At 52.9% G+C, this 21,055-nt stretch overlaps 1 protein-coding gene across 1 annotated transcript in view; it reads right to left on the bottom strand.

The window, feature by feature from the left end:
* The window catches only part of SHC3 (SHC adaptor protein 3), a 96,114-nt gene that overhangs the window by 40,871 nt on the left and 34,188 nt on the right, over window positions 1–21,055 (bottom strand). Inside the window, exons 3-4 of the mRNA XM_047700584.1 lie at window positions 3,317–3,380; window positions 1,186–1,305 (exon numbers count right to left, since the gene is read on the bottom strand). Of these exons, the coding sequence (XP_047556540.1) occupies window positions 1,186–1,305; window positions 3,317–3,380 (184 nt within the window). The remainder of the gene's footprint in view (window positions 1–1,185; window positions 1,306–3,316; window positions 3,381–21,055) is intronic.

Raw genomic sequence — 21,055 nt, 5'->3', positions numbered from 1 at the left:
ACCGCTTGGGATCTAGAAAGACCTGAGCGGATAACTGGATAGAAACAAGGAGGCTGGGCCCGGAGCCCCTGCGGAGCCCCCTCGGTCTAACCCCCTGCAGCCGCGTGCAGCCTTCCGAACCCTCGTGCCTCCCGTCCCCCGGCAGGAGCCCCCAGGACGGCAGCGACCAGCAGCAATCCCCAAGTGAGGATAAACTTCTAAAAGGTGTTGATTGTCGCATATTTAGTTTTTGCTCACGAGGCCGCTCGCATACTGGGGTTTGGAATTGACGTGGATGTTAGGACTCGGGAAGAAAGGGAAATCGCTTTTGGTCGCCACGATGCCTGACCGTTACTGTGTGGCTGTTCTCAGCCCTTGGGGTGAGATGGAAATTAAACGGAGAGCAACAGCTCTGGAGGTGGTGAACCGCGAGCGGTTTTTCCATCCTCGTGGGGTTCTGGTGCTTCTCCTCTCTGAGCGCTCAGAGGGGAACGCTGGACCCTTTCATGGTCGCTCTGCACGGGGCGGGGAGCACCCAGTGAGGCCAGCCCGCGTACACTCCACCACGGGAGAGCCAGGGGAAGTGGATGGGACACGCCAACCATCCTGGGCCGCGGTCCTGTCGTCTGGGAGGGTGCCTCCCTCTTCTGAACCCAGCCCCACACCCATCCTCCACAGACAGTGAGGACCGGACCTGGCCAACCAGCCCCCATCCTTTCTGCTCTTCCTCAGTTTGCTTTTTTAAGGGAGGGCTGAGGGAGAAGAGGGGACTAGGAGACGTGTCCCACAGGACTGAGGGCATGGCCTGAGCATCCCTAGAAACTTGGGAGCAGCCATGCACCGTGGAAGCATGAATAGGGACTCATGGTTCAGGGCCGAGGGGACCCTCCTTCCTCTGCTGCTGTGCAGAGCGAGAGCCTCTGCAGCCTGGGTTGCAGGCACTCAGCCCCGAGACAGCCCCAGAGAAAGGCTGAGCCCCTGAACCCTCCTAGCCCACCATTAAATGACAGTCACCCCACCGGTCGGTGGACCAGTGTGAAAGACGGTGATTATCTATAGGGCAGGAGGGAGAGGCGTCAAAACAAAGCCCAGACGTTGCCTCTCGTTTCTATGCTGGATCTAGAATTTATCTCAACACCTCTGGTGCGGGGCAGACGGATGAATGAAGCTGGGGTGTTGGGGGCGGGGCGCCAAGTGCCCACACACCTGTTTGGAGTCGGGCGTCCGCAGGTTCAGGCTGGCGGTCGATACGGTCAGCGAGATGCTCATCCCCGCAAACTGGAGGTTGGTCTTGCCCAGGATGCTGGACAGCATTTTGCTGGGAGGCTGTGAAATCAAACAGTGGGATTTTAGGTTTTGATTCCAGTCGTCGAGGCCTCTCTTGGTTCCTATGGGCCACACCTCCAAACCTCCAACCTCCCGCCCCCTCGATGCTCAGAGGCTCGGGCAGGAGACTGTGCCACGTACGAGCTGGGGTGGGGAGGGGATCCAACACCGACACACGAGTTCTGCAGCACGCAGCAGGCAGCGGTAACAGCTCCAGCACACAGGCGGACGTGTCTCCTGTCCCTCCCGAGCCTGGGGCAAGTGCCACAGAACCAGCACCTGCAGCTGTGAGGCCCAGAAAGCGATGTCGTCCCACCGGGAGTTAAAGGACTTGGGCCAGAGCAGGAGGGCCCAGCGCAGGGGGCAAAGAGCATCCTGGGGAGTCTCGAGACGGCTCGCTGCTGCGGGGTGTGGGGCACAAGCCCGCTGGCCGGAACTTCCTCCAGGCCAGAGCTCACAAGAGGCAGAATCTGCTGGGCCCACAGTCAGCACAAAGACGGGCCATCTGACTCAGCTTAAGTGAGGGTCCTTTGCACGGGGCCCGAGGGATGGCGTCTTCCCACCAAGCCCCTTCCCCCAGGCACTGCCAACACCGGCCTCCCGTCCAGGGCCCACGGACCCTCCTTCCCTCTCAGATTAGCATGTGTCCTCTTCTGATACCCCAGTTAACGCTAGCCCTTCACCAGGCACACCCTGCTTTTTAATCTCCCGACAGAGCTGTTTGAAAATAGAGACACCCCCCACCCCCAGTTCTGATTAAGTCACACCAGTTGTGCCTTACTTCCACCACCTTCCTGGGGCTCTGAGAGGGGAGCTTCCCCAGCCTGGCCCTCAGGCTCCCTCCCAGTGACTGTATGTGAGGTTCACGATCCAGAGTTCTCCGCCCAAAAGCCTGCTGCCCTGTGGTTTCCCCAATGTCCCCAAGCCAGGAAGACAAAACCCACCGCAGCCCAGGGAGTCGTGGGGGCAAACATGCCACCCGCCTGCAAACCTCAGCCTCAGGACAGACTCGGAGACAGCAGAGAGGCTCCCCGGATGGAGTGTAGGTGTAGACAGGCCCGACGGTGGGTACGTGGTTGGCACCTGCTAGACTTCTACCTGGGGGTTATTCTGAGCTTTCTCTTCATCCACATCTTTCTCTGTGGTCTAACCACCTCGGAGTGGAAGGGTCGAGTGACCTGGGCTTGAGCTCAGCCAACCACCTACTCACACTGTGGCTTTCTCTCTCTGTGCCTCTGTTTATGCCATCTGTAACATGGGGATATCCATGTGTTCTGGGCAATACCAGCTAACGAGAGACAACACTTACGTTGGCAAGAATTTTATAAGCTGGGCTTTAAAAGCAGCTGCTGTGAAAAACTAAAATTTCTGTAAACTTACAATGAAATAAGTTGCATTTAAAAAATAAAAAACAGTACTCAAAACTCGTCACATTCTGGCTGTTTCTGCTACATTATCGGTCATCTATGCTGTTCTGGCACTCGCGTCTACCGCCCCCGGGCTCCAGGTGGGACCCGTGCAGTGCACTCCGGCATTCGCGTCCACGGCGCCTGGGCTCCAGGTGGGACCCGTGCATGGATGCGCGGCAGCACGTCTTCAGGGATGTCACGTTAGAGCTTGAAATCGGCCAGGCGGAGTACTTACGCCGTGGAAACTGGCAAACACTACTTCTGCTGCTTCTTACGCCGCCCCAAGGGCCGCTGGTTACATCTACCAGCACAGCATGGGCTCTATCCCAAAAGCGCTCTAGTGAAGTGAATTCAGGTCCATAAATGCTTAGAGCAGCTCGGGCCCTGTCTCATGCAGCTGTTCTCGTCACTCTCTGCAGATTTAGGCCACAGGGTGCAACTGGGGTCCTGACTTGTGTCGGCCGGTGACACCCAAGTGCATGGCAGGGGACCCCAAGTTCTTGCTGTTTTAGAAGTGCCAAGAGCCAGGCGGTGAAAGGGGGCCCTGATGGGTGGGGTGTGACTAACGGTGTCACGCAGGCAGAAGACATGGAGCACAGTACCTTTCTCTTCCTGAAGGCTCCTTTGGCACCAGGGACAGCTTCACACACACGGCTGATGGCTTCCCTTAAGGGGGCAGAAAGAGAGATCCATTTGTCACGTTAATCAGGATTCTGTGACCCAGAGACCACATGTGCACGTCCCCAGGGAAAACATCGGCTGTGCATTTGGCGTAGACAGTAGCCCCCCGCCCTGCAGGGGTCACCCAGTTCCCCTCGAATTAATAGGTCATCTTGAACCTCTGACAGGCAGCACCCGTGCTCTTCCTGCTGCTGGGGAAGCACCCTGACAGTGTGACAAGTACCGAGGCCACACCCTTCTGTTGTACGTTTGGTTAGGATTCCATCTAATAAACCGGTACCCGGACATGCGGCCTCCTGGTGTTCCCTTTAAGGCCACGGTCATGGCTCAGACCTGACCAAGCACTGCAATGGGCCAACATCGTTCCAACGTGGCTGAGGGAGGGGAGGTGCTCCAGCGGGACACAGAGGGTCAGACATGGGGTCTGTGCAGGGCAGCTCCCCCAGGCATGCATTTACTGAGCAGCTACTATGTGCTGGGCACTGCCCTGAGGAATGGAGGCAAGGAGACTCTTCGGTATAGGGGGCGTGATGGGAGGCCTGGGGGTCTCCCAGGGCAAGACACCCTGAGAGGTGGGGAGCAGAGGAATGCACCACACGGAGGCTGCTCCGGTCCAGATGCTGGAGGTGGGGGACGGGTGCCTACAGTAGGGAGGACGAGGCTGGTGGCAGGTGCTTTTGTGAAAGCAAACAGGTCACTCTCTGAGCTGGCCTCAGTGGTGAGTGACAGGGACAGACGAGAGGTGGCTCTGAAGTCAGGAGCCCAGAAAGGAGCTGGGTGACTGTGAACCCCTCACCTTGCTTGTGGGGAAAGGACAAAATAGTAAGAGAACTCAGAAAGAAATGAACAGGGATCTGAACATGCCAAATGACAAGACAATGGGTCCTCAGAAACATTCTGCAAGCTTTCAACGCTACATACTTCTTGAAATGATTTTCTACTGTCTAGAAAAAGAATCGCCACCACAAGACAATGGTCTTAAGAGAAATCTGTCCTTGTTAAATTAGGTAGGAGACTATTTGGGTAAGCCTCATCTTTGCCGCTAAATTCACTGCAGGGGTGGGGAAAGACTATTCTAGAAGTTCAGATGTCATGAAGACTGGAGAGTGAATCACCGTGACTCAGAAAAAGTCCATTTAAAAGGAATGAGTGTTTCTGAAGTTTATGCTTAGTCATTTATTTTATAATAACGTTCCAACTGTGGTTCTATCGAAATGATCACCCAAATACCTTCTAAAAGTAGATTCCTGTTGAAGAAGGTCAAGCTGTCTCTCTATAGGACTGCATAAACCCCAGCATCAATATTTTATCTGTTTAATTAAAAAAAAAAGTTCTCCGCAACTCCGCACTGTGCTTATTACATCAAGTGACAGACTTGGCTAAGCCAAGCAGCCAAGTCTCTGATGGTCCCGGCAGGCCAGAAAGACATCACCGGCAGGAAGCTTCCCGTAAGTCTCTCCTTAAATATCCATAACAAGCTCCGGAGCTCTTTTCTGATCTGCCAACGTGGACAACGAGAGAAAGAAATCAGCCTTGGGTGGCAGTTTCCCAAGAGGATAACTGTCAAGTGTCTAACCTGTGTGACATCCGTGTCTGAGCTGGCAGGCCACGAAGCTTGGGCCACAGGCCTCCCTCCCGCCTGTGCACAGCTTCTGAGAGAGGTGGGAACCACCCGTGGATATAAGAATGGGTTGGGGAGAGACACGAATAATAAACCAATCTGTCAAGCGAGTCCTCCCACAGAGCCAGCCAGCATCCCAGGGCATTCAGAGACTCAATCTTTTGTCCTTAAGATTTGCAAATGTCAGAAATTCCAGAAACTTCTTCAAGCGCTAAAGTCGAAAGGATCCCCTTGTGAGCTTTAGAAGCCTCCAACACGCTTGCAAATCAGGCTGCTCTTGAGAAAAATGTGTTAGGAGCACATCCTTGCTCCTAACGCTCGTGTGCGAAACTGAGTGCGTGGGAACGGTCTGTGCGCCCAGGCTGGTGGCGTCTGTTTCCACTCGAGAAAGGGGTGTGATGTGATGTAGGAACTACGACCCTTCAATGCCGGCTCCCTCAGAGGTCTGACCGCGGAGGCCACGATTCTCCTCATCCCTCCTTGTTGTCTAGCACTGTGTGTCTGCGTGTGCGGTCCTGACTCAGCCTATTCATTTAGTAATAGTTATTTAGCTCTGCGTTAAGTCGCCGAATCCTGGCTCGATTCTCAGGTGGCAAAAACAGGTGTTCCCCGTCATTGATAACCGAGATTACGCCCCGACCCCACCTCAGTGAGCCATGACCTCGGAGCTCAGCTAACAGGGATCTCTGGCAGCTGTGCAGTCTCCGGGAAGTAGCTGATGCCTCCCTTTGTCATGGTCCCACCACCTGCCCCAGCAGCATGAAGCTCTCATCCCAGCCAGCCCCGCCCTCGTGTCGTGACTGTTGCGCAGAGTGTAGCAGGATTTGAGAACTGGGTCCTTCCGACTCACGAAGCACCACTTTGTCCCCATTCATCCATCTCGTGCTGCCCACTTACCCCTCCCCTCACACACATTCTAGAATAAAATCATAACTATAGATAGATAAATCGATAGATGCCCCAAATGGTGATTTTGCCGTAACGGGGTCATACTCTAGCTGGTGGAGGGCAACAAACACACGTGATGGCAAAGTGCGTCCATTCCACGAAGAAACATGGTGACGGGAGCAGAACGTGCCACCCCACGCAGGCCACCCCACGAAGGCCACACAGGCCACGCTGGCATCGGGATTACTCTGCCCTGAAGGCGACCAAGAAGCAGCAGTGCAAGAAACAGCTCTGCTCTTCCCTGCATTTGCCTAAAAGCAGGACATAAGTTTGTGGAGCTAGCCCCCACTCTGTCCACGGGAAGGACGTGCTCATGTCATGGGACGGCCTCTCTCCTTCCCTTCCTACCCCTCAGAGCCCACGGTCAGCGTGTCCGCCCCGAAGCCACAAGACACAGGTGGGCAATGTCACAGAGCCAGACACCCAGCCACATGGCAAGGACAGAGCCAGGAAGCTGCCCGCCAGGGTCAAGGGGCAGAACGACTGGCTTCTGCTCGGTGCCATCTACAGGCAAAGGGAGCCCCATTCCCCGGCGCCTGCCGCCCCGACGTCCAGGTATAACCAAACCATCGGGCACACACCGAGTCCCACGGTAATCTCGGCCATCAAAAATGCTTCAGTCTCAACTTCTAAAAAGCAATTTCACTGGAAAGGGTTGAAACCACCTAAGTCTTCTCAACGATAAGTCTGTCACAGGAGGAAGGGACACCGTGCGTTGGAAGAGTGTGCTGCTCTCGAGAAGTCAGCGGGGTGCCAAAGCGACCTTGCCGATGGCTCATGGCGGCGCGGACTCCCTGCCATCAGGACCCCGGCGTGCCCAGCGGCTGTGGTCTGCCTCCCCCGCCCGGCGCGTGCACACAGCAGGTGCAAATCAGTACTTGCTGGTGGTTACCCGGCACAGGCAAGCTCAACAGGTCCTGTAAGTCCCCATAGAACAGGGATCCTTAATCAGGCTGCCCAGTACCCCCAGAATGAAAGATGAAGCCCCAGGAAGGACGGGAAAGGACGGACCCACAAGCAAAGCCCGCCAGCGGCATGACCAAAGCCAGTATGCCCTTCAGTTACAGGAACTAAGGTTAAAGTACGCTTGAGGTCGCAGGGGGCAGCTTCGACAGATGAGGGCCTTCCTGTAGTCTCACAAATGCCTTCCCGAATCTTCTCACCGTGGGGTTACACGGGGTCCCCCATGTCCAACCCAACTGCTTTGTGACGCCGATGAGCCAAGTCCAGCGACAGAAGGGCACGGCAGCTGCTCTGTTAGGCAGACGGGACTTTATAAAGGAGTTGCGTCCTCAGGTTGGGTCCGTGGCTACACTGCCCTGCAGGTCCAAGGGCGCCCCTGCCTTCGGGCTGTCACCAGCCGCTTGACCGGAGAAAAATCCACAGACTTGGGGACACCCAGCCATATTGACCCCTGCTGCCAGATTTCAGGAACCACTTGCCCGTTTGGGGAGATGTTTTTGGAGATCAAACCCCACAAGCGTATGGAGCCTAATTCCATTGAAATCCGCTTCTGGCTAGCCTGGCAGGAATACTGGGGACGCGAGCAAACCTGACCCCAAAGTCTCTGGCCCTTTGGATACACATACCGATAACAGCAGGGGACACCCTGCCAGGCCCCGTCCCCATGCTCTTGACCCATGGCCTCATTTAATCCACACACAACTGGAAGGTGGGGCCATTCATGCTGGTGTTACAGTTGGGGAAAAGGAGGCAGGCGAGCTAAGCCATACGCCCTAGAGCATGCAACCAGCAAGTGCCTGCCCCTTGGAGCCCTGGGAGTGGGACCCGGGACCACAAGCCCACAGCTACAGAGTCCGGCCACGTGGAGTTCTTCTGAGCGCCAGCCCGTGGGCCTCCGGGCGCCTTTCGACCTGCTCCCCGCCAGGCCACCATGACAGACTTAGAATCCCGTGATCCTCGCAGAATCACAAGAGCTTCGACGCCCTAGATGCCATTATAATCCACCGGGAGCTCAAGGGGTGAGGACCAGAAATCAGAATCTGTCCCGGGGAGTAAAGCAGCTACGTGAACCCATGCTCCATGGCCCAAGGAGCCGGCCACGGGTGCGCCCGATGACGTGCCTGACTCTAGCATAGCCATGCGGCGTGGGAGTGGGCGGCAACAGAGCGCGCTCCTGTTCATGTGTCAGGTGACCTGCAGGGACACAGCCGTGGGGAGCAGCAGGAGGCAGGGGGGCACCTGCTTGCCTGCTCGGGGCAGGCCTCCCTCCTGGTCCCCCGAGCCACCGCCTCCACCAAACACCAGCCTCCTCTTGGTCTCAAATGTTCCCGTGTCTGTACAAGGGTGGCTCTGTTGTCACCTGGCCGTGCCTGTCCTGTCCCGCTCGCCAGAGCCCAGGAGATGGAAGGCCATCTCCGTGAAGTCTTCCCCTTGAGCTCCTGCAGCTGGAAGGGTGCAGGTCTGAGGGCCAATGCGACCACCAGGCACAGGCCTGGTTGCCAAATGCAGCTCTGTTCGGCAGTCACATGCTACCCAGACATGGCCTCTGGGATCATTTGCTATATATTATGAAGTTTGGCATCTTAAAAAACAAAACCTTCCCAGCTGGGGGGGAAGGCCCCTCCTGGACTGGCCGATTCTCAGCCAAGGGCCAGCCCCGGGCAAGCCTGCGATGTGCAAACCAATGCACCCAGAGCCAGACCTCCTCTCTGTGCTGTCTGCGCACCCAGGACACAGCATTCCTCTCCTTGAACTGCCCCAGGGCCAGGGGCCCGGCAGCTGGGGACACTCGCTCAGAGCCTGGCTGAGATTATCTGTGCTGCCCTTCCCTTCCTGCGAAACTACATGAAGCTATGGCTTCGGCTCTCCTCTCCTCCTGTCCTCTGCCTCCTGCCCATCCTGGCCCTTCCTGTGGCCCCACGTCAGAGCTGTCCCTCCTGTCTCAGGGACATGGGAGGATAGTCGACTGTGTTTTCCTGGGCTTCTCCTGTGTCAGCTCTGGTGGCCGTACCTGACTGACCATCATATAAAAACAAAGAACAGGGGGCCTCGTGGGTTTCCATGGAGTTGTAGGAACAACAAAAAGTCTGATCCTTCCATGACTAACTATGTGGGGAACATTCCTGAAATATTTCTGTTAAGTCTTAAGGGGGAAAAGTCTTTGTCACTTTCCCCAGGCTCCAGACCCTGGGTTTGCCGGGAATGGAAGCTCTCTTTCCCGGGAACTGGGACAGAGGGGGCACGACTGGGGTTCATTTCTTCTTGTCTGCGGCCAACAAGGACTATGTCTTCGGGCTCCATCTCCCAGCCGGGGATGAGGGTGTCCTCAGGACAAGCAGGGCACAGTGGGTTGGGGGTGCACCAAATCACTCGTGTCTGGACCTCTAAAGAGATGAGATCAGAAACATGTCACTGAAGCGGGGACAAAGGGGATTCTGACCTACACCACACACCGTGCCTTTGGGCATTAGGAAGGTGATTTGGGGTTGTTTTTGTTGATTTCTTTTTCTTTTGTTTTGTTGTGGTTTTTTTTTTTTTTTTTGCATGCCTCATGTATTACATTCCTGCGGACTCATTAACATGCACCCCAGCCTTTAGGCTTTGGTTCTCACAGATCAAAGCTGGAAATGATAAATCCGGAACGTAGGTGACTGTTTGCCTTCCGAGCGACTATGCTCGGGCATCAGACATTCAGCGCCTGCCCGGGGGTGTTCCAGGTTGTACGGTTTGGCAAGTGCTGGAAAATCCCATCATTCGGACGTCTCATCAGGGCCCGTGTTTTCTTCCGACTTCCGAAGCTGAGAGGTCTTTGATCACAGCACCAAGCAGCTCTCTCCTTCTGACTCCCACTAAGAGAAGGTCTGAAGGACCGGGTGCGAGAAGCTGCCAGGCAGCGGGCTGGGGTGGAGGGGACCTGGGGGCCGATGCTCTGCACTGATCAGCTTCCCACGAGGCTTTCCCAGGAACACAAGCCTGAGGAAGGGAACGCAGAACCTACTGCCCGAAGACACACACTTTCCAACTAGGGATGCACAGCTCTGTCAGCCCTCAAGGTTGTTAGCGATAGAAATGCCTCTGAGTCCCGGCACCGTCTGGGCCGGCGAGGAACAGACAAGTGTTTCTTCGCCAATAGGACCCTGTGGATCCCTGTGCCAAAGGAGATTGACAGGTGGAGGTTAGGGTGCACGTGTGAATTCTGCCCACCCCCGCCACCCCGGCCGCGTGAGGCACGCTGTCGTGGGCTGAGGGCCAGACGAGGTCATCCAGGAACCCATGGAGTCTCCTCACATTCATGGTGCCTGGCATGGGCCAAAGGCAACATGTCTGTCCATGTCGCTGTCATCAGTATTCACGACAAAGCTCCAAGAACACATCGTCCTTCAGGACCAAGAGGAGCTTGGACCGATGGACGCATGCGAACTGTTCCTAAAACTAATTATACAGTTGGCCCCGAACCTCATGGGCTGGAGTGGCACAGGTCCACTTGTATGTGGATTTTTAAAAATAAATGCGATACAGTCCCATGAGTGTATCCTCTCTTCTTCATTATCGTTCCAATGACATTTTCCCTTCTCTAGCTTACTTTAGTCTAAGAATATGGCATATGATATATATAACATATAAAATATGTGTTAATTGACTGTTGATGTTTTTGGTAAGGCTTCCAGTCAACAGGCTATTAGCAGTTATGTTTCTGAGAAATCAAATGTTGTACATGGGTTTTTAACCGGGTAGAGGGTAGAGGTTTTTAACCGGGTAGAGCCCTGTGTTGTTCAAGGTCAGCTGTCTGTACGTAATCACATACATGTGCCCATGTGCACATACAGACAGAGAGCGTCAGAGACACAGAGAAGGACATATGTAAAGTCCCGGCAGCCTGTTCTGGCTCCAAACACGATGCACGTTCACATTGACCATAATCGGATTCGTTTGCAGACATATGGTCCCTAGAAACATATGGTCTCTAGAAAACCACGGGAAAATAAGTAGACCCGTGTGTAAGCATGAGCTACTGAGGAGTCCACTCTCAGATTGTACGATATCTTAGTCTTAGTCTCCCGCGCCGAGATGACGCGAAGGGCGGCTGGGGTGGCCGGTCCCCTCCGGCGCCGTGGGTCTTCTGTGCACACGCCCCTCCACGCACGCAGACACACGTGCACGCATCCAGTGGACCCAGACATTCTTGTCTGAGGTGCACAGATCCTCAGGAAGTCAATGATGAAGCAGAAACGAATTTTCCTCTTTTCCAGTTGAGGACACTTGGATCCATGTAACAGGAACGGGGTTGTCAGCATGGCCGATGCCAGACGCTCTTTCCCCAAAGAAGGAAACTGTGTTTCCCTCCTCACCTCGGCAGGATTTCCCCGCCCTGGTCCCTCACGTCCAGAGAACCAGGTGCAGATACCCCAAGACGGAGCAGAGCAAAACTCTCCCGACAGCAAATGGCACTCATGCCTCATGGCAACTTGGGGTCCCAGCTGGCTCCCCTCCTGATCGTGGGGAGCTGTCCCAGCTAGCTCCCCATTAAGGGCAGCTGGAGTTCAGGGGGGGTCCCTGGAGTACGGAGTCGGGCCACACCCCACACTCCTGCCACTTCCGGGGGTGCTCCTGGTCACCACGTTATTAATAATGACAACCGTAAATTATTATACACACTAGCTCTGGAAGAGAAGGGATGTGAAATTTAAAAAGCCAAAGAACAAAGCCCTAGGAATAAGCACTCCATGACTCAATGGGCTTCTCTTCAAAACTGCGTTGAATGTCAGGCAAAGAGCTACAGGGCCATCAGGGAAAGGAGGTGGACGGGCAGAGCCGGCACCACAGCACACCTGGCCAGGAGAAGCATGGGCGGGGCGGGGCACAGAGAACCGTAGACTTTGGGGTCAGGGACCCTGGGGAGGGGCCGGCACCGGGCTCCTGCAGACTCCCACCCAAGTCCTGCAGGAGGGACCTTGCAGGGAAAGAGCCCATCTGCAAGGAAGAGAGAAAAGTCTGGTTCGACCGGTCCTCATTGAACATTGCACTCATCAAACCCCTTGGGGCGCCTGGGTGGCTCAGTCGGTTAAGCATCTGCCTTCGGCTCGGGTCATGATCCCAGAATTTGGGGATCGAGTCCCTCATTGGGCTCCGAGCTCAGTGGGGAGTCTGCTTCTCCGTCTCCTTCTGCTGCTCCCCATGCTCCTGCTCTCTCTCTCTCAGTTAAATAAATAAAATCTTTAAAAAAAAATCGTACCCCTCGTGTGGGCCACATGCGCACCTGGGGTATTTACTGAGACAAGACGTACCTCCCTTTCCTCATCAGTCTGCTCATCACAGACGGTCCGTCAGAAGACCTTCTGTCCGGGACGCCTGGGTGGCTCAGTTGGTTAAGCAGCTGCCTTCGGCTCAGGTCATGATCCCAGTGTCCTGGGATCGAGTCCCACATCGGGCTCCTTGCTCATCAGGGAGCCTGCTTCTCCCTCTGCCTCTGCCTGCCATTCTGTCTGCCTGTGCTTGCTCTCTCTCCCTCTCTCTCTCTGACAAATAAATAAAAAAAATAAAATCTTTAAAAAAAAAAAAAAAAAAAAAAAAAAGAAGACCTTCTGTCCATATCTACCTGCTTCCATGAAGAGGTGGGAACAGAGCCCTCTGACTGGAGAACAGGAGGGGCCCCAGCAAAGCCCAGGAGCCACTGGTCAGCCTTCGGAGAGTGTGTCTGTCAGTCACTGGGGGCGAAGGTGTCCTCGATGGGAAGGCAGAGCCAGAGGGGGCGCCTGGGGCCAGAGGGCAGCGTCCGGGCTCACGAAGACAGACTCCGCAGTATAGGAGGGCAGCTTGCACACGCACGCACACGCACACGAACACACAGAGGTCATGAAGAGCCAGCACCCCTAGGACAGGGACAGCTGACCTGTCTTCATGCCCCTCAACAACCTGAGCCACTGAGATGTAGGAGCCGCTCTTCCCATTCAGAAAAAAATAAGTAACTAAGATAAAAGGAGTTAAGTTTGGAGAAGGTACGTAAGACTTCCCAGAGCCACACAGTAGTTCGAGGAGTCAAAATCGGAATTAGATCCTCCGGGGTCTGGAGCCGGGCTTTCCCGGGCTTGAGTGTCCTTTGAGGCTCACACAATGCACACAGTGGCCCAGGGGCCGCACTGCCCTCAGCTCCCCCATGAGCAAGCCAGCGTGCACCCCCAGGCTCTCCCAGGAATGAGGGGTGCCTTCCGGCAGGACCCCAACCCACAGGTCAGGGCAGCACAATCACGTAGGCCCGGCTGCCTGGCCCTGTTTCAACACCACGGGGATTCGGGGCGGGGACTGTGGCCACACTCTCCCACAGCAAGCGTCCAAATACAGAAAGTAAAGAAATAAAAGTATTAGGAGATCATCTGCATCGTCCCACCACAAGGGAGCTCCTCAAGACAGGAAAACGTCTGGGATCAAGGCGCTCTGCTTTAAACCTATCATTGTCATACAAAACAGTCCCAGCACACCTGGACGTGCAGAACGTCCCCACGAGTCGATAAGGAAATAGAGAGGAACCCAACAGCGAGCGGACAAGTGGTGTCACCGGGGAGGTCATCATAGAGGAGATGAGACCAGCCGGCAAATGTCAGGGACGAGGTGCCAGACACCGAAAAATCAGCAGCAACAGCTTTTGACCATAAAACTGGTTACGGCACATGACGTGAAGGCCCAGCACAGCAGCCCTGAGAAGAAGGGGCCACTCGTGCTGGTGGCCGTCAGCCACGGTCAAGGCGGGCGCCCTGGGGGACCACACGCGGGAACAGAGGCCCACAGGTCCTCAAGGCAGAGCTCTGTCAGCTAAGCCACCCAGGACCCGACAGGTGACCGGATCGGCGCTCAGGCTTCAGGACTCGCAGCTGCCACAGGATGAGTGAGACCCAAAGCTCCCGACCTGCCCATGAAGAAGGACACCCAGGGAGTGATGGGAGGGTGGGTGCCTGTGCGTGTGTGTGTTTGCGGGGTGTGTGGGCACGTGTGTGCATTTGTGGGATGGGATGCGTGATACGTGTGTGTATGATGCGTGCTGTGTGTCTGTACGAATGCAGAAAGACGAGCTACCTGTCCCCGCACCGTGAGTGGGTGTGTAGAACAGGGAGAGACTTTCTCTTTCATCCTGTACGTCTCCCTTGTACAACTTGTTATAAGAATACCGTTTTAATAACGTTTTTAAAAAGGAAGAATATTTTTAAAATAGAACAAGAAACAAGTCCATATTGTCACACGCAGCATTAAGTCGCTCCGTTCTAATGCCGAGTGCATTTATAGCACGCACAGAGCGGCACGTGCGCGTTCTCTCCCGGCGGGATGGGGCCCGGCTGCCTCTCCCTCAGGGGCAGGGGACGGCGCTGCTGGGGCGCTGAGGTCTGCGGCATGTTGTCAGGTGGGGCTGTACGCATGCGGAGACTTAGCTTTGTGAGAACCCGTCCAGCTACATCCCACCCGCCCGCGGTCACACACGCGACACAGGTGGCCCTCCTGGCGCTGATATCGTGAAGTTGGGACGGCCGCAGACGGCCGATGGCACAAGGGAAGTGGAAGGGGAGGGAAGGTTCTGTCTGCTTTGCGGTGCTAATTAGTGCTTCTATACAACCGCCCACACTCATCACAGGGCACACGTACACGTTGCTGGATTTTACTTATGAAATCAGCAGTGACGCTAGGGGAAGGTAGAGTCCCATAACAATTTTTTAATGAGGGAAGAAGCGTAGCCTACCGTTTGCCCAGCAGGGCACCCCCCCGGGGCCATGTCCGGGAGAAACGCGCACACGCGGTCCCGCCCTCACTGGGTGCCCCTGGGCAGGGAAGAGCACGCTATTGGGGCAGCCGAGAGCATGAGTGATGGTCGCAGACAGAAGGACGAGGGAGAGGGGAAAGGCAGGCCCAGGGTACATCGCAATCCCCCTGATTACAAGTAGTTTGAGGTGGGCTTCGGGGGCCGTGGGGTGTGTTCGGGGCCCGTTCTGAGTCCTAGACTGGCTGACGGCCAGCGGGTGTGCGCCGACACCTGAGAGCCAGGTTCTGGTCCGCTGATGCCGAATACGGATGAGAGTCGTGGTCAGATGAGAGCAAGAATTTCGCCAAACGTACAAAACGGTACCCGCTGATTAGTGGGCATGACACGGTTCTTGATTCCCGGAGAACCGGGACATCATTACTCGCGTGTGTCCTGGATTCGGGGAGCCGGGAGGAGATTGCGAAGCCGGCTCCACCCCAGCACCCCTAAGCGAGGTCTGCGCTCGACTCAGCCCCCCTGATGTGGAGGCCTGAGTTCCTCCGCATCACCACGAGGAGAATCCACTGGGCGGGGTAACCTGGAGCGCACATGTCCACACCACACGCAGTTCCATTACTCTGGGAGCCCGAGTACTCACGAGGACCTGTCGGCACAAAGGAAGAGCCCGAGACTCGGCGAAAGCGCTCTCGTGAAACGTGAAGGAAAACTGCCCCTTCTCTTTAAGCGTACTTTTATTTTCTGACGTTTCTCTAGGGACGATGCGGTATTTATAACGACACAGAACCGAGTTTGGGGGCATGCAGGTTAGGGGTGTGCCGTGGTTTTGACCTGGAGACACCGGGCAAAGTCTGAAGACTCCCGGTCGTCGCAAGGTCGAGGTGCATCTAGCGGGTGGAGCTCGGCAGGGGAGTTGCTGGATGCCCCAAACCGCCCAGGGGAGCCCCCAGCACGGAGCACGGCCTGGCCCCGGATGGCGGGGACTCCGAGGCCGAGGAGCCCTGGCTGGGAGCTCGGGTTTCATCTCTGTCCAGGGCACTGGCCGCCAGGACCCAGCAACCATGCCACCAGCATTGACGGGACGGCGTGGGGAGGCACCATTCACACCGGAGAAGGGTGTCCCCGGAAGGAAGCCTGCGGGGACAGCCCCACCTTCACCGTCAGCTGCTTGTCCTGCAGGTCCCAGAGGTCCACAAGGGCTGTGGTCCCAGCAGCAGGGAGGGTCGGCTGCTACTGTGGGCGCCTACTCACGGGGGTCCAGAAACCAGATCCCTGGGAGCCACCTGCCGGCTGCCTCCCCCCTCGCCCAGGGAGAGGGACCCAGGCTCTGGACAGGGTGCCTGTGGGACAAGGGGTCTGGCAGTCACCTGTGTGAGGCTGGAGACTGAGGAGAGGAAGAGGCTTAGCACCACGAGGACATTGGACGGGCCGGCACGGTTCAGGGCAGCCTCCTGGCACAGGCCCACCCCAACCCCGGTGGAGTGGAACAGCTAGGGTCGGAAGATCCACCAGAGGGGGCTCTGCAGAACTGGGGTCCTGAGCAGACGCCCCTTCAGGCATCTGCGGGCATCCAACAGAGAAGGCTCACTGCCTTAGGACACCAGCCACCGAGCACGACCTCCAAAGGCAGGGTCAGACCCACGGCTCAGCAACACGTCTCCCTCGTATTTTAGCGCATTTGAGTAAATGAGAGCAACCTACAGATTGGCTCGTGAAATTTCCTCTCCAGCGCTGAAAGGCTTTACTTCACCAGCAGTTATAAATTGCTAATTCTGACATGATCCGTGTCTTCATTCTTCCAGGTGGCAAGCAGTAAATAAGAACTTGAAGAGAAAGGACATTATGCCACCATGTCACCCTCAGAGAAAGCTGTGTTTTCTACCATAAATGACTTTCACGCTGCTCATCAGAGGCAGCCACGCTGATTTTCCCAGAAAAGGCCCTGGGGGCAGAAAGGAAGGAGAAATGATTTAATAACACCTTTCCCACACGGAGTTTGTCTCACTAATCACATCCTCTGGGCCGCCACTATTAACAATCTGCTTTTTCTGATGCTTCATTTTAGCCATTTCCCCAGACTCCTGCAAGCTCGAGATTTCTTCGACAAACATTGGTTGACCGCCGACCATGTGCTGGGCCATGAGCTTCTGGAGGGCCCTGCTGGGAGTCCCGTTGCCTCGGTGGGTTCTGACAATGCCTCACCCAGACCTCATCCAGGAAACTCAAACCCTGTGTTTATTTTTTTTAAGATTTATGTATTTATTCGAGAGAGGGAGAGCCCATGCACGAGAGCACAGTGGAGAGGGGCATAGGGAGATGGAGAGAGAAACTCAGGCAGACTCCATGCTGAACATGGAGCCGGACGTGGGGCTCGATCTCCCAACCCTGAGACCACACCTGAGCTGAAAGCAAGGGTAAGACGCTTAACTAGCTGTGCCACCCAGGAACCTCTGCTTTTTATTTGTTTTTAAAGATTTTATTTATTTATTGAGAGAAGGAGAGAGAGAGAGAACATGAGTAGGGGGAGGGGCAGAGGGACAAGCAGACTCCCTGTGGAGTGGGAAACCCAAGCTGGGGCTCGATCCCAAGACCCCAAGTTCATGACCTGAGCCAAAGTCAGACGCTTAACCAGTTGAGCCACCCAGGCGCCCCAAACCCTGGGTTTAGAAGGCAGTGGGGTTCAATCCCCTGCCCCACTGGATTCAGACACCTTAGACTTTGTTATAATGACCAACAAATATGAATAGATTTTGATGATGGGAAAATGCTTATGATTCTAAGGAAGGATTTGTGAATATAAGCTTTTATATACAGTCTGAACATTGTTATATCAAGAATGCATATAAAAAACACCTTAACTAAACCATGTCAAAAGTGACATCATCGTGACTGAGACAAAGTGACATCATGGGATGAAAGGACACTATTTCTATACTGCCAGAAATACGTGACCCAAAGGCAACAGACAAATTGAAATTGAGGGAAATTCTACAAGAAAGTCCACTTTTTATAAATGTCAAGACAACGGAAGGTTGGGCATTTGTGCTGGTGGAAGGAGTCCAGAGCTGTGACAACTAGATACAATGGGTGATTCTGGCTGGAGCAGTCTCTTGATGTCAAACCGGACAAGGACACTGCGAGAAAATTACGGGCCAGTGTCCCTGGTGAACACAGATGCAAAAGTCCTCAACGAAACGACAGCAAACCCAACCAACAGTATGCTAGAAGGATCGTTCACCTGATCAAATGGGATTTATTCCAGGGACACAAAGGTCGTCTGCAAATCAAGCACTGTGACACTTCCCAGCTTACAAGATGAAGGACAAAAACCACATAATCATCTCAGTCAATTCAGAAGACTCATTGGACAGAATTCAACATATATTCCTGGTAGGAACTCTCAGCAAACTGTGTACAGGGAAGTACCTCAGCATAATTCAGGACATACGGGACAAGCCCGATATCACACTCAGTGGAGAAGACTGACAGCTTTTCTTCTAAGGTCAGGAGCAAGATGGGGATGTCCACTGTCCCCTCTTGATTCAACATGCTGTTGCTTTTTCAAAATTGTTTTGGCTACTCTAGGTTCTTGACTGTTCTATGTACATTGAAGAACCAGTGTATTGATTTCTATAAAAAGGTTAGTGAGACTTTGATGAGAATTGCATTAAATGTATAGATCAGGGTTTTGTTGTTGTTGTTTTTAAAAGATTTTATTTATTTATTTGACAGACAGAGATCACAAGTAGGCAGAGAGGCAGGCAGAGAGAGTGGGGGAAGCAGGCTCCCTGCTGAGCAGAGAGCCCGATGCGGGGCTCGATCCCAGGACCCTGGGATCATGACCTGAGCTGAAGGCAGAGGCTTTAACCCACTGAGCCACCCAGGCACCCCAAGATCAGTTTTTAAAGACTACATTTTTACAACGCTGAGTTTTCTAACCTGAGAATACAATGTTTAGTAGTTTGTTGTATATAAATCTCATGTAGATTCTTAAAATTAACACTGAAACAGTGTGGAGGTTCCTCAAAAAATTAAAAATAGAGCTACCCTATGACCTAGCAATTGCACTACTGGATATTTACCCCAAAGATACAAATGTAGTGAAAAGAAGGGGCACGTGCACCCCAATGTTCACAGCAGCAATGGCCACAATAGCCAAACTGTGGAAGGAGCTGAGATGCCCTTCAACAGACGAATGGATAAAGAAGATGTGGTCCAGATACACAATGGAATATTACTCAGCCATCAGAAAGGATGAATACCCAGCTTTTGTATCAACATGGAAGGGACTGGAGGAAATTATGCTGAGTGAAATAAGTCAAGCAGAGAGAATCGGTTATCATATGATTTCACTTACTTGTGGAGCATAAGGAAGAGCATAGAGGACATTAGGAGACGGAAGGGAAAATTGAAGGGGGGAATCGGGGTGGGGGACGAACCATGAGAGACTGTGGACTCTGGGAAATAAACTGAGGATTTCAGAGGGGAGGGAGGTGGGGGGATGGGTGAGTCTGGTGATGGATGATAATAAGGAGGGCATGGATTGCATGGAGCACTGGGTGTTCTTTTTTTTTTTAAAAACTATTTTTAAAGATTTATTTATTGGACAGAGAGGGATCACAAGTAGGCAGAGAGGCAGGCAGGGGTGGGGGGAAGCAGGCTCCCCGCTGACCAGAGAGCCGGATGCAGAGCTGGATCTCAGGACCCTGAGATCATGACCTGAGCCGAAGGCAGAGGCTTTAACCCACTGAGCCACGCAGGCGTCCCGGAGCACTGGGTGTTCTATGCAAACAATGAATCATGGAACACGACATCAAAAACTAATGATGTACTGTATGGTGACTAACATAACACAACTAAAAATATTAACACTAATTCGTGTTTTTATGCTATTCTATATGGTCTTTTTAAAATTTCATTTTGCAATTGATTTCTGCAACCTCACTTATTCTAGAAGCTTTCATGTAGATTCTTCAGGATTTTCTGTATAGATGGCCATGTCACATGTAAATAGAGACCATTTCATTTCTTTCTGTCCAATTTGTATGGCTTTTACAATGTTCTTATCTCAGCGCACGAAGATCTCGAGTACGGTGTTAACTAAGGGCTGCTAACAATGGTATTGGCTGTAGGGTTCTGTGGATTCCCCTTATCAGATTACGGAAGCGTCCTTCTACTCCTAGTGTGTTGAGAATTTTCATCATAAACGTATATTAAATTTTGTCAAAACCTTTTCTTCGTACATTAAGATTTCCATATTTTTTCCTTAGTTTGCTGATAAGGAGAATGACATTGATTAAATTGTTAATGTTGAGCCAACCTTGCAGTCTTCAGATAACCCTCCAGCATGTGATGTATAATTATCTTCTTGATAAATTGGTGGTCCAATTTGCTACCGCACTGTCAGGGTTCTCTGTTTATTTCACAAGGTTTTTTTGTTTTTTTTTTTTTTTTCTTTTCATGCCTTTGTCTGGTTTTAGTATCAGATAATGCTGGCCTCATAGAATGAACTGGGAAGTTTCCCTCCCGTTTTCAGGAAAAGACTGTGAAGAGCAGGTGTTATTTCTTCCTAAACGTCTGGTGGATTCCACCAGTGGAACCATGTGGCTCTAGAGCTTCTCCATGGGGAGTTTCGCTTGTTTGTTTTTATGATGATTTTAATTTCTTTAATAGATAAAGGTTTATTCAGGTTATTTTTTTTCCTTAAGCCACTCTGGTTATTCTAACTTTCAAGAAATTTATCCATTTCATCTAAGTTATTCAATTTATTGGCACCAAGTTGTTCATGGTATTTTGCTATTATCCTCCAGTGCAGTAGTATCTGTGGGAATGTCCCCTCCTTCTGTTTGTGATCCAAACTTTCTCCCTTTCCATGACTCATCTAATAGTTGATCAATTTTAATGTTTTTTTTTAACCACCTTTTGGTTTTGAATGTTTTCTCTATTCTTTTTCTGATTCTAATTTTATTGATTTCCAGTGCTCTTGAAATGGCCTAAAGAACAGTGAAACTTAGAGAAAACACAGCAATGATTCTGAGTCAAGAAACGGTTCACGATATTCAGACTCTGAGTTGGAAAAAAGTTTTAGGGATACCTTTTTCGTATTGCTTATATTTTCCTTTTAACAGATGTACAAGGATTATGGTGATACAAATCTGTGCCTTCAAAAATACAAAATAGCTTTTTCAATATATATAGAATTTGATATGATTTTAAATATATATAAAAATTGAAAGCATTGTGTCATATTTTAATAGGCAGTGCTTTTCTTTTAATGCTTTCAAAATAACGAGTTTTTTTTCTTTTTAGAGGAAACAGTATCTTGGAGTGGATGGAATATGGTCTATGTCTTCAGATGTCTACTACAATGTCCAGTGAGGTAAGAGC

This window comes from Lutra lutra, chromosome 13, assembly GCF_902655055.1.
Source record: "Lutra lutra chromosome 13, mLutLut1.2, whole genome shotgun sequence".
In the NCBI taxonomy this organism is placed as follows: domain Eukaryota; kingdom Metazoa; phylum Chordata; class Mammalia; order Carnivora; family Mustelidae; genus Lutra; species Lutra lutra.
This window is presented reverse-complemented; position numbering and strand designations above follow the sequence as displayed.